Source organism: Protopterus annectens, chromosome 6.part1 (genome assembly GCF_019279795.1).
Source record: "Protopterus annectens isolate FY-2018-M chromosome 6.part1, PAN1.0, whole genome shotgun sequence".
NCBI classification, from domain to species: domain Eukaryota; kingdom Metazoa; phylum Chordata; order Ceratodontiformes; family Protopteridae; genus Protopterus; species Protopterus annectens.
In genome coordinates this window covers 529545032-529558441 of record NC_056738.1, presented here as the reverse complement: position 1 = coordinate 529558441, position 13410 = coordinate 529545032, and the positions used below count along the sequence as shown (strand labels likewise).

Sequence of the window (13410 nt, the reverse complement as noted above, 5' to 3'; positions counted from 1 at the left end):
CCGACCGAGGACCCGCCTGATGGCAGGATAACCCATCTGTTATGACTGCAGCTGTATTAGCACTCGAACATCTACATTTACGGTAGGTACAAAGCTGTACTTTTCCCCAACGGGGAACTTAGCTTTGAGAAGAAGAAGAAAGTCTTCGGAATGAAGCACGAAAAATATCAGGAGTCAGCCGACCGGCACTTGCGAACTGCTTCCACCGCACGGCAAGAAAGACTGGAGAACATGGCATCGGCTGGCAGCTTTGTACTCCTGGCGCTCTGACGTCAGGGAGCATGACTGAACAGCCAACGCCGGACCCAGACTTTGGGATTCTGGCCGACCGAGCGCTGCCTGCCGGCAGGAAGAACCCTATAGTGATGACTGCAACAGTGAAACACGAACATCCAGATCACTACTGAGAGCGAGAGAGAAAAGTTTGGAATCTGTGGCAAAACACAAAAGACTAAATGGTCTTATCAAGAACTTAGAAATAAAGCTAAAAAACAAATCAAACAGGACAAGATTAAATCACTAACAATACATTCAATCTATACATCAAAACAACCCTCAGAAGTTTTGGTCTGCCATTAATAAAATCCTACAACCTGGAAACAGCAGTACCCTACCACTATAATCACTGACAACTTAGGCTCTATAGCTATGCAGTTTAATAATATTTCACGGAGTGCGTAGTAGCTCTCACAAATAACCGTTCCACCACCTTTACAGAAATTCCCACAGCAAGCCCAGAAAGCAGCACCTTTGATTTCCAACATGTACAGACAGTATAAAAAAACTACTGAAAAAGTCAAACCAACAACCGTAGTAGCTGATAACCTACCAGCTGAGTATCTCAGTCTGGCTGTGGATGCCATCTCCTATCCAGTATCCATCTCCAAACAAAAGGTACCAGCAATCTGGAAAATTTCACACATCATTCTGCTGCACAAAGGGAAAAAATCATTAGAACTATCCAATTACAGGCCAATAGCTAATACGGTCACCCCTGTCTAAAGTTCTAGAAAATGCACTCACAATTATGCAGCACCTCCCTGATAACCCACTATCTAAAACCCATCATGGATTTCAGCCCTACCACAGCACTACTACTGCCCTAATGAGTTTCACAAACATCATTAATCAACATAGGAGCAATGCTAAAATAGTATCGTCCATCTTTCTAGATCTATCAAAAGCATTCGATACCATCCTTCAAACTGTTCTTGGAACTAAACTTTAGTCAATCCACAATCACTTTGTTCAAAGACTACTTAAATAGCATGTCAGCAAGCTGTAAAAGGGCAACAAAGTACATCTCCTCTACTGCCCATTACTCTAGGTATACCACAAGGTTCCATTCTAGGTCCCCTCCTTTTTCACGAACAGTTTACACATCTGCATGCCTCCCTAGACCAATATGCAGATGATTCTACATTAATATGTGCTGCACCATCACTCCATCAGTTACAACAACTAACACAGCAGTCCTTCTCTGCAGTTGAAATGTGGCCTTCTGAAGCTCAACTTATTCTAAACCCCAGCAAGACTAAACTCATGCATTCTAAACCACTAGAGCTACAGATCACCATCTCCCTGTTTAATATCACATCTACAAACAATACCACCACCTCTCCTGTTTCCCAGACTAAACTTCTGGGTGTTGTTATTGACAATATGAAATTCAACCTACACATAGGTCAGACAGCCAAGAAAGTAAATAAAGAAACTTGGTACTCTTTACAGAAATAGGCAATACCTAATCAATAGCACAAAGGCTACCATTGCCAGAACACAGATCTCCACACTCATATGCCTCACCCATTCTGATAAACCTGAAAAAGAAAAAAAAAAATCACAGCTAGCAAAATTAGATACCTGCTATAATAAGATTGCAAAGTTTGCAACAGAGTCTAACTTTAGAACTCACCATTACTACCTTGCACTCAAACAACTTAACTGTCTAGAACTAGAACTACCTCAGCTCTTAACTTAAAACCAACTTATTTTGGCTCATACACTTCTAAATCAACCTGAAAAAAGCCTTGCGCTGCAAAACCTTCTACTCCCCTACGCTAGTAACTGGGCTTTATGCTCAAATAATAAATCTTTCTTAAAAAAGTTACTTAATCCAACAGTGCTACTAGAGATTTCCTCTATTCTACATGCATAGCCAAAATCTGGAACTCACTGCCAACAGATATACAGACAACTAGAAATGCTCTACAGTTTAAAAAAATATTCAAATCCCATTTACTGAATACAAAACTATGCTTATGCACCAACTCTGGATAACTTATGAGTGCCTTCTTGAAATCCAGCCCCCTTGCTATCTAACTCTATCTTCTCCACTCCATTCTTTCCTTCACAGTAATTAGTCTGACTTAATCTCAGCCCCCAAAGCTTCCAGCAATTTTTCTCAAAGCTTCCAGCAATTTTTCTCAGTTAGTAACTGGTCTATTTTCTCTATCTCCTCTCCCTGATAATATAGTATTATTAAAAAAAAAAAAAAAAAACAAATGTAGACATGCTCAAAAATTTAACAAAGGATACAAGTACAAATGCAATGCAAAGCTTTTGGGATCTACCCATCATCAGTGCTAACAGACAACTCAATAAAATTCAGTTTATAGTAGAAACAAATCAGTCACAGGATACAACCATCCAATAAAAAAGTATAAAACATTAAAAACTAAAAAAAAAAAACTATATGACATTTATAACTACATTAAAAGCATATACTGACAACCTCAATGATATTGCTTTTGTTTTCTGACTAAAACAGGCTCGATACTGATAGCTTTATTTAAACCAGGGAATGTGTCAGCTCTTAGCCTCAATATCCAATTATATTCACTGATCTCCAATAAACTGATCAAATCACCACTAATATTTTTATATGCAACATCAATGGCCCTAAACTTAAATTCATGACTAGAATCGGTATCTGAAACACGTTTGGCTAATGCATTTGTTTGAGCATTTCTTCGTATGTCAGACTTATGCTCAGTAATGCAGTCCTTAAGTTTACGACTGCATTTGCCAACATAAAAGAAAGTACATCTCAAGCATGTTCCTAAATAAACATAGGTGGTATTTAAAGTAGCGTAACAAGAAAACTTGTACAAATTCCCAGTCACTGGCTGTGTGTAGGTGGTGGTACTAGTGATATCCTTACAATAGCTACACTTCTAGCAGATAAATGTTCCAGCCCTATCTGTAAATCTACCACTATTTTCTGCTCACAGATCTCTATAGCATAATCTCTTTTTTTAAGTTTTTACAGTTTGTGTAAGTGAAGCTTGGTTTATCTGTAAACCCCCCCCTCATAAAAGTCAAACGCCATTTCCTCCATTTGATCTCTATACTTCATATCATTAGTATTTAACCTACTGATTCTGGTGAACTGATCCTTTGGCTAAAGGGGTTACAGCCAAACAGTAGTAAGGGAAATTATGAATGGAGTAACAAATTATAGGGATGAATCAACTCAACCCTTTTTTAATGAGGTCAAGCCTTGTAATTTGGGTGCTGCCTGATATGAAATAATCAAGCAAGGGTAAAATTAGATATATAACCACATTTAATAGAAGGACTGAAGATGCAAAGAGAATAATACAAATGAATTGGAATATTAACAAGCATGCCCAAGCTAAAGTGTTTTACAGATGATAAACTTTAGAAAGTTGCTAGAATAACAGGATTTGTTTTAACATACATTTTTCTGAAGGATTTGATGTCAAACTCAAATATGTGACATTTAGTGACTTCAATCCTCAGATTATCCCATCGATTTGCCAGAAAACCACACATTTTATGAGGAAGAGATCAAAAATATGAGCCAACAATCTGGACATTCTGGGAAAATCTGGGCAATTCACAGGTATGATTATATGTAATATTTACAAATGTGTATGGAGCATTTAAATGCTAGGAATGTATCTTTACATATATATATGTAGAGTCAATGAAACAACATGAATTATTACTGTGTAAAGGACATGGATTAGGATATTATTCTAAGGAAGATGTAGAAAAAAGATTTGCAGTTTATGCGTGCAGTATGGCCACATTTTGTTTGCCAAAATTCATCAAAGTCTTAATACCCAATGGAAATGGTTAAATATTATTGGAATTTTTTGTTGCAGCATCGTGATTTTTTACCACCTTACTGGAATTTTTTGTTGCAGCATCGCAATTTTTTACCATCTTATGTAATTTTTCAGAATTTAAAAGATACGTTAGTGCACAGTAATTTTCAGGTACCAAATAAGTATTCCTACAGGACCCTGGTTACTTTGGGTACCTTCCCCTGTGGGGGCAGAGTTGTATATAGCTTCAGAAAAAAAATTTTTAAGATCAGCGGTGTTAGGTTTGCATCCACTGATAGATATACTTGTACTACAGAAGGAGTGATATACATACTTAAATGCCCATGCGACTTATTTTATGTAGGTGAAACCAAGATAGCATTTAACCTTAGACTGTAGTAACATGTATGAGACATTAAAAAAACTTCATTGTGATAGTCCAGTTATGTCATATCTGGTTTGCAAGCTAGCATGCGGGAACAAATATACTCAAAATATTGGGATGATACAGTATTTAAAAATAAGCTGCCATATAGACAGTCTATTTTTATTTTGAAGTATGGTACTTTAATTCCTTGTGGTCTTAACACTGAATGTAACTGGAGGCATCGGATTTAATTATATATTAATTATTTTATTCTTGATACATACATATACATTATATATATATATATATATATATATATATATATATATATATATATATATATATACACACACACACACACACACACACACACACACACACACACATACACACACAGGTGTGTGTAATTGCTCATGTTTATAAGTTTATACTCCTTGAAGGCTACACAGCTGAGGAGCAAGAGTTTTAATGCGTGTCTTTTTTGATTTGTATTAAACTTGGAACAGCAGCTTTTCGGTGTTTTTTTTATTATGTGGATCCTTGGTTATATGCAATGCATCTTTATAGTCTATGAAAGAGGTTCCTAAGCTCCCTTGACAATGTTAAAATATTCCATAGCAAGCTTTCAACATATTATGACATGCACAGGTAAAAGTGGAGGCCTATGTATGACTAATATCTGAAATGGTGAAGTGAGCTAAGATTGCTTGCATTGCCATCATCCTGAGCCTTTTCAGAAGTCCTATGACTAAATTTTCCTTGCATTGTCTTGGAAGTTTGTTTTCTGTCCTCCTATTTTGGTGGCTTTATTAAATCTGATACAGATGTTCAATTTTCTGTCATATGCAGTCTTTAGACAAAGTAAACATTTTTTTAAATAAAAGTATGCAAGTATGTAAAGGCCATTATCCTACCAGAAAAATATATGAAACTTAAGAGGTAAGCATTATTTTCTTGACAAGGATTATATGAAACTTAAGAGGTAAGCATTATTTTCTTGACAAGGATTGTCAATAACTTTTACATTTGTCCATTTATAGGTGTATATGGCTAAGCATCACATACTGTCCCCAGTGATTGCCTGCCTATTATTATGGGTAACTTTTTGAAATGTCGGGACCCACTTTAGTGAGTCTCGTAATACTGAGACTGAATGGATAAGTCTGAGATTGCCATTTCTTGGAATGTTCCATTTTCTCCAAGTTACAGTAACCTTGGAGTTAGTATACACAAGTCTGGGAGATGCAGAGGGCTTGCCACCTATGCTATTTCTTGGAATATTCCATTTCTCCAAGTTACAGTAACATTGGAGTTGGTATACACAAGTCTGGGAGATGCTGAGGACTTGCCACCTGCAAAAATGAAATTTACAGGAGAAGAGTGATGCTCAATATTTGCTCTTCTCCTGCTTTTTGGGTGTTTTATTTTTGGCATGTTGGCACTCTTATGACAGACATTTCAACAGAGACAATATTATTTCTATACTCCAACGTAGGTGAAAATGACTTTAGCAGCAGTTTGGTACACACTTGTCTAACTTTATCCATGACACTTTTCAGAATCAAAAGGCTTGAAAAACATATTACTAGCAAAAGTAATCAGTAAATTTACCAACTTAATGAGAAACTGCATGTGACAGCAAATGAAACCAAGTGACTAACAGTTTTAAAGTGGTAAGAAAAGATGCTAATGGTATACTGTACAAGAGTCATCCTTAAACTATGATGTAGAAAAGGGCAAAGTGATTTGTGATGCAACAGTTTAATCAGCCTAACCTATGTCATCCTACAATCTGACAACTTCCTCCACAGTCCAAGAAAACTGTAGGATAGTGGTCTTTTATATCAACTTGACAGCTGCAATTGTGTGTAAAGACATTAACTGGACTGAAATGTTAATAATTCAGAGCTACAAAGTAGTTACCCAAGATGTGCATATAATAAAGCAGCACTGTGATCCTGACAGAGCTGTATTCTAGTTGAAATCAGTCACTCAAAAAACATTATCCAGTAAAAGATGAAATGTCTCTCCAAGTATGACGCATTCTGCTCTGTACTTTTACTGGGACTTCTGACAGTGTTGTAAAAGTGATATTGAACTATTTAACCACAATGTAATGAAACAACAAAATTTTAGAACTACAAAAGCAACCTACCTTTAGGCATTAGAAGATTTTTGGTGGAGAATGAATAACTTGTTTCATTTCAAAGTCGATTCCATCCCCTGGCAAAGGTGAGCTAACCAGTGGAAACAACCACACAAGGTACCATCTCTTTCCTAAAAGTTCTTTAATGTTTCTGTGCCATCCCAGATCATAGGAAAACTGGCTATTAAACCATTCTTTTTTTGTCTGTCCTCCAAACAGCAGGATGATGTGGATTAACAAAAAGCCAGATACAAGCAGGAAACCAAACACACATGTATCGGCAACAAAGGCAAACACAAATGCTGAAGAACTCACTTGACCTGGTGGAGAAGTGGGAGATTCATCTGTTAAACTTTCAACATATAAACAAGCACAGTATAATGCCTTAGTTTACATATTAAATTAACATGTAATTAAAACCTGTATCATGCTGTTATGCAAGAGAAAAAAATACCACGCATCATTTCTTTCTGAAGAACAAGCTATAAATTAAACAGCAACTTGCCCTCATCAAGCACATATGCATAAAAGGGAGAACAGCACTTGCTAAAAAAAGTATTCTAAACTCATGACTAGAAATAAAACTTGGTGAATAACATCATAAAAAACTGCACCAAGATCATTTAGTATATACCAATTTCCAGGCTTACCCGATAGGGAAAAGGGAACATGTTAATTAATTTTCTTCTGCTCCTTTGGCCAGTAGTGTTGGGCCAGGGGTTAGTCAGTTTGATGGCCTTTCTTCTGGCTCACTCAATGTACAAACACAGGCTCATGACACCAAAACAGGGTTGGACCATGCTGCCGTTGCTAACAACAATTAAGTTAATTAATCTAACAATAAAACTGATGCATTTGTTTTCCAGATGGGAGCCCGACCGAAGCAACTAGTGAACACTCAGTAAGCTCAACCCAAGAAAAAAGGCAGAGCCAAAGGCAGGGGCCATCAGAATACCATAAAGTTTTGCTGAACAGTCAAGTGTACAATTTATCTCAATCGTTTTCATTAGATAAGGTTAATGTACTGTCAAAAGGTTTCATTTTTACACCTACTCTAACAGCCAATTACACTGATTTAATTGTTGACTTTATTTTTGTATAAATTAAATTTAAAATATTTGTTACATAATGTTAATTCAACTTGTTCTTGCTCTGATGTAAAGAAACCTAGCACATTTAATCCACCACTGCACAATACTTTTAAGGTTTTTCATTCGTCATGTGAAAGAGAATTCAATGTTCTGTTACAAAACAAATCGGTTACTAGGATTACAATTTAAATAAACAGGAACAGGCAGCCTTGAAAAACCTTTGAAATTATAAGATATATGAAAGCAGACAAGGGGTGTGGGATGGTGATAGTTGAACGTTATCATAAGGAAATGAGCAACTTGTCATGTGATTCTGATTGCTATGGAACAAGTTTGCGGTTAAGGAATGTTTTAAAAAAATATTAATCAACATTTATTCAAGTTATTTAACAATAAACTGTGATTTTGATTTATACCAATTTTTAATGAGTGAACAGCCAGAAATAGGTAGGCTTTTTGGCCTACCTAAAATTCATAAAGATATCAAAAATCCACCTTACAGATCTATTGTTTCTGCACTAAGGCACAAAACAGTCAGCATTTCTTACTTAGATCATCATCTGAACCCCATTGTTCAGGCTAGTAAGTTTTACCTTAAAGACTTGTGGTCTTTCATAGATCAGTTAAGGGACTTCAGTTTCCTGAAAATATCACAATGATTTTTTTATGTGCACTTTAGGTGTTGCAGCACTCTGCACCAGCATAGATCAGAAGGATAGTGTTGAATTTATTAAATTGTTTTTGGAAAAAATATGCAATTATGATAAAATTAATTTAACTGGAACTTTAATGGAAATTGTTTTGAAAAATAATTTTGATTTGAAAAAGATATTTACCATCAAAAAAGCAGTGTAGCTATGGGAGCAAGGGTGGCAGATTTCTTGCTTTACTAAAATGTCATCATTTAAACATGTTCTTCTTTCGGCTTTCCCCGATACATTTTATACAAGACTCACTGATGATTTGATTTTTTTATGTGGGAAGATAGTAAAGAGCTTGATAAATTTATTATTGATGTTAATGGTTCATTGGACTGGTTAAAGTACTCTAGGTACGGGTGGGTACTAAAGTCCCTTTTTTAGATTTAACCATCACTTTAGACTTTGAAAAATAAAAAGTTTTATAGTAGAGTTTACAGGAAGAACACTTTTACTAATTATTTACATTAAAGTAGTTTTCATCCTAAGAAAATTAAATTAAATATTTTCAGGGGACAATTAGACTGAGTAGGGTAACTAGTATTGAAGATTTTTTTTTTCAAGAAAAAAGAAGTCATGTCTTACCATAACGTTCCATCTGAGTTGTTGATCTTCTTCCAGTCATCACTGATGGGTTCGGTTCCAAGCCCTCAGAACCGAGTCGGCCTTATACCAAGCTTGCGTGCACCAAAAACTTTCGAGCTAAGCTGCTACCCACAATGCCCTTTACTCAGTTACCTCAGATAGAGTTTGCATGCAACATATAAAGTCAGAAGCCATCTCTGCACAGAAACCCTAAGACACCACAAAGACCCAGAAGATCTGCCAGGAACCTTTGGAGGGGATCGGTGGGAGGGTGTAATGACTGAAAGATCATCAACAACTCAGATGGAACGTTGCAAGACATAACTTCTTTACCTGAAGTTGTTAATCTTCTTCCTATTTATCACTGATGGGACCGAGTCATCAGCTACTTGGAGAACCTGGGTGGCTCTTACGGAAGAACATTCCTGAGAACCATTGAACTAAAGGTCGCTCTTCCCCTGCAGATCAGACCCAATTTGTAATGTGTGATAAAGGTGTGGGGCGTAGCCCAAATGGCAGCTGCACAAATGCCATCCATGGAGGCCCTAGACTGGAAGGCAACAGATGCTGCAACAGCTCTAGTCGAGTGACCTTCGATTTGGCCAGGGTTAGATCCCACAAGTCAGTGAATATGTGAAGGCAATGCAGTCCCTGAGCCATTTAAATAGAGTAACTTTCGATACTGTCCCTCCCATCCTAGGACCTGCAAAGGAGATGAAAAGCTGGTCCGACTTGCGAAAGGATTTAGTTCTGTCCGGATAGAAATGTAATTGTCTATGAACATCCAAGGAATGTAGGCAGTATTCTCCCTTGTTAGAGTAATTTGGGAAGAACACAGGGTTCAATGGACTGGTTAATCGAAAAGCTAGAAACCACTTTGGGGAGAAAGGATGGGTTAGTACGAAGTGATACATAATGCTTGTAATTCAGAAATTCATCTGGCTGAGGTTATAGCCACCAGAAACAAGGATTGCCATAACAGAAATTTTAGATCACATGTCGCAGCCACCTCAAAGGGGGGCAGAGAAAGAGACTGCAGAATCCAGGACAGATTCCATGCCTCCACTGGCTGCCTGATGGAGGGCCAACTGTGGAAAATACCCTTGAGGAACGTCTTGCAAAGGCAAAAGGAAATAAGTGGGACTCCGTCTGACCCATTATGGAAATTGGAAAAAGCTGCTAGATGAACTTGAATGGTGGAAGCCGAGTCCCCATTGTCGAACAGTTCAGCCAGGTAATGAAAAATATCGGCTACGGGGGCGGAGAACGGGTCTAGCTTCTGATTATGTGACCAAATAGAGAATCTATTCCATTTGTCCCTGTAAAGTTTCCTGGTGGATGGTTTTTGAGAGGCCAAGATAATATCACGTATGGGTGAAGAGAGGGCTTCCTGCCTGGCAACTAACAGAAGTGGAGAAACCAAGCTGTCAGCTTGAGAGTGGACAGATTCGGGGGAGTCCGCCCTTGTCGGTGTGATATGAGGTCCTGACGAGTGTCTAGGATCCAAGGAGGTTGTAACAGAGGAGGTCGAAGGAAGGGAAACCACACTTAACGAGGCCAGAATGGGGCAATGAAGATCACTTTGCTTCTCAACCAAACAGCTTTCCTTAGAACAAGGGGGATCAGAGGAAATCGGAGGATAAGCATAAAGGAGACCTGTGGGCCAATCGTGAATCAAAGCGTCTCTCGGTGACTCCCCGAGAGGGGGAAAGAGGGCAAAGTAGCTGCTGCATTTTGTGTTTGAGGGGGAGGAGAAAAGGTCGCAGCATGGCTGGCCCCAATGGCTGAAAATTTCCACCTCCACACTCGGGTTGAGAGACCACTTGTGAGGATGGAGAATACATCTGCTCAGCCTGTCCACAATCACTTTGGAGCTCCCCGGGTTGCAATCAGAAAGCGGTTGGAAGCTATTGCCCACTGCCAGATTTTCATGGCTTCGTGACACAGGGGGTAGGATTTGGTCCCTCCCTGTTTATGTACCAGAGACAGAAAAACCTGCTGTAAAACTGGTAGAAAAACTCAATAAAAACACACCAACGTCGAGAGAAAAAAACTTTATATAGATAGCAAAGCTTTCAGGTTGATACCCTTCTTCAATACTAATACAAAGCAATAAACAAAGCAAACAACTTTAAATAGGAGTCAAACATATCACATGATTGCAGCCAGTCAGTCATGTGACAAACATATATAAAAATTCTTAAACAATTAAAAACATTGAGTGCAATACTCAAAGTGCATAACAAATAAAATATAAAATACATGCTGCAGCAAGTATATATATATATATATATATATATATATATATATATATATATATATATATATATATGTGTGTGTGTGTGTGTGCGCGCGCGCGCAAGTATATGCTTAATAACATAACTTAGTCTGTTGTAGTTTGACTAAAACTGGTTTCAAAGTTACAGCAGTTTTCAAACCAGGAAATTGGTCAGCAGCCAGTCTCAAAATCCATTCATACCCTTTAACCTCTAAAAAATTATTAATGTCACCACCACTCAGAGATACATGTACCATATCTATCACCCTAAATCTAAACTTATGATTAGCACCATTGGTATTGACATGTTTATATAATGCATTCTTATCATCATTCCTTCTAATTTCGGATTTATGTTCAATGTGTTCTTTTAGTCTTCTCGTGGTTTTCCCCACGTAGAAAGAAGAACATAGGGTACATGTAGCTAATTAGACCACATTTACACTAACACAAGTAGCTGTTAAGTTAAATTTATAAACTCTTCCGGTAATAGGGTGAGTAAAAACATCACTACCATTGCCTAGAATGTCCACACATGTGCAATTCATACAGCCAAAAGTACCATGCTTAAGCAGAATATGGGGGTTACGACCACCCTTAAAATCCTAACAACAGTTTATTTTTCAAAGTTCTCATATTCTTACAAGAGAAATAAGGTCTAGAATCCAAGACATTCCTTACCTCTGGTGATGCCATCAGAATAACCCAATTATTTTCTATGATATATTTAACTGACTGTGTTCTAGTATTATATGTAGTAACATAACTAATCTTAGTTGTGTCCACTCTATCCTTACCTAAAGCGAACTCATCCGGCAATGAAAAAATAGGTCTAAGTGATGTCTGCCTATCCCTTATAGTATTAGCCTTCAATTCTAACAGCAAGTTAGGGTCATAGCCACTGCTCAAAAAATCAGTCTTCATTTCATCAAGTTGTGTCAAAAAGAGGGAATCCTCAGTATTGAGCCTACTGGCCCTATTATATTGTGCTGTTACTATTCCTTTGAAAACATGTGGAGCATGCATGCTATTCCTGTGTATATATCTACCAGCATGCACCTCTTTCTTATGTATACTAGTATGTAACGAGCCTTCTTTCAGTTCTACCTTCAAATCTAAGAATGTAATATAGCCATCTGCAAACTCCACGTTAAAATTTAAAAAAGTAGTTGCATTATTCAAATAGTCCACATAATTAGATAATTCAGTGGGAGACCTCTTCCAAATTAAGAAACAATAGTCTACAAAACGTTTGTTAAAAGCAAACATTGCTATTCAAGGGGTTAAAATTACTACAAATATATGTTAAGGTTGTAAAAGATGAGGTTGAAGGAAGGGAAACCACATTTGACGGGGCCAGAACAGGGCAATGAGGATCACTTTACTTCTCAACCAAATAGCTTTCCTTAGAACAAGGGGGATCAGAGGAATCGGAGGATAAGCATAAAGGAGACCTGTGGGCCAATCATGAATCAAAGTGTCTCACGGTGACTCCCCGTGAGGGGGAAGTAACTGCTGCATTTTGTGTTTGAGGGGGAGGCGAAAAGGTCGCAGCATGGCTGGCCCCAACGGCTGAAAATTTCCACCGCCACACTCGTTTGAGAGACCACTCGTGAGGATGGAAAATGCATCTGCTCAACCTGTCCGCAATCACGTTGGAGCTCCCTGGGATATGGCTTACAATCAGAAAGCGGTTGGAAGCTATTGCCCACTGCCAGATTCTCATGGCTTCGTGACACAGGGGGTAGGATTTGGTCCCTCGCTGTTTATGTACCAGACCACGGACATGTTGTCCGACTGGACAGCAATTGTTCCGGACAGAAGGAGCGGATGAAGAGCTTGCATGCCAATAGCACCGCTCTTAACTCCAGGACATTGATATGCAAGTTGACCTCTACATCGGACCACGAGCCTTGGACTGACTCCCTGGAAGTGCCCCCCCCCCCCACCCCATCAGGGAAGCTACCGTGATCACCGCGGCGCTGGGCAGCCTGGAAGGGGTGACCCCAAAGATTTTCGTCTGTACTCATCCACCAGAGGAGATCTTGTTTGCAAGTTTTGGTGATGAGAATCTGTGAGCTCAGGGGGTGAAGATTGGGTATCCACTGGGCCTGAAGGAGCCAATCTCATGTGTAGTCTGGCTAAGGGAACAATAGGGATGGCTGCAGC

General features: G+C 38.3%; 1 protein-coding gene across 1 annotated transcript in view; it reads right to left on the bottom strand.

Moving 5' to 3' along the window:
- ZDHHC24 (zinc finger DHHC-type containing 24) overlaps nt 1-13410 on the bottom strand; it is a 321863-nt gene that overhangs the window by 98914 nt on the left and 209539 nt on the right. The window contains exon 4 of the mRNA XM_044075408.1: nt 6599-6941. Within this exon, the coding sequence (XP_043931343.1) occupies nt 6608-6941 (334 nt within the window). The 3' untranslated portion in view covers nt 6599-6607. The remainder of the gene's footprint in view (nt 1-6598; nt 6942-13410) is intronic.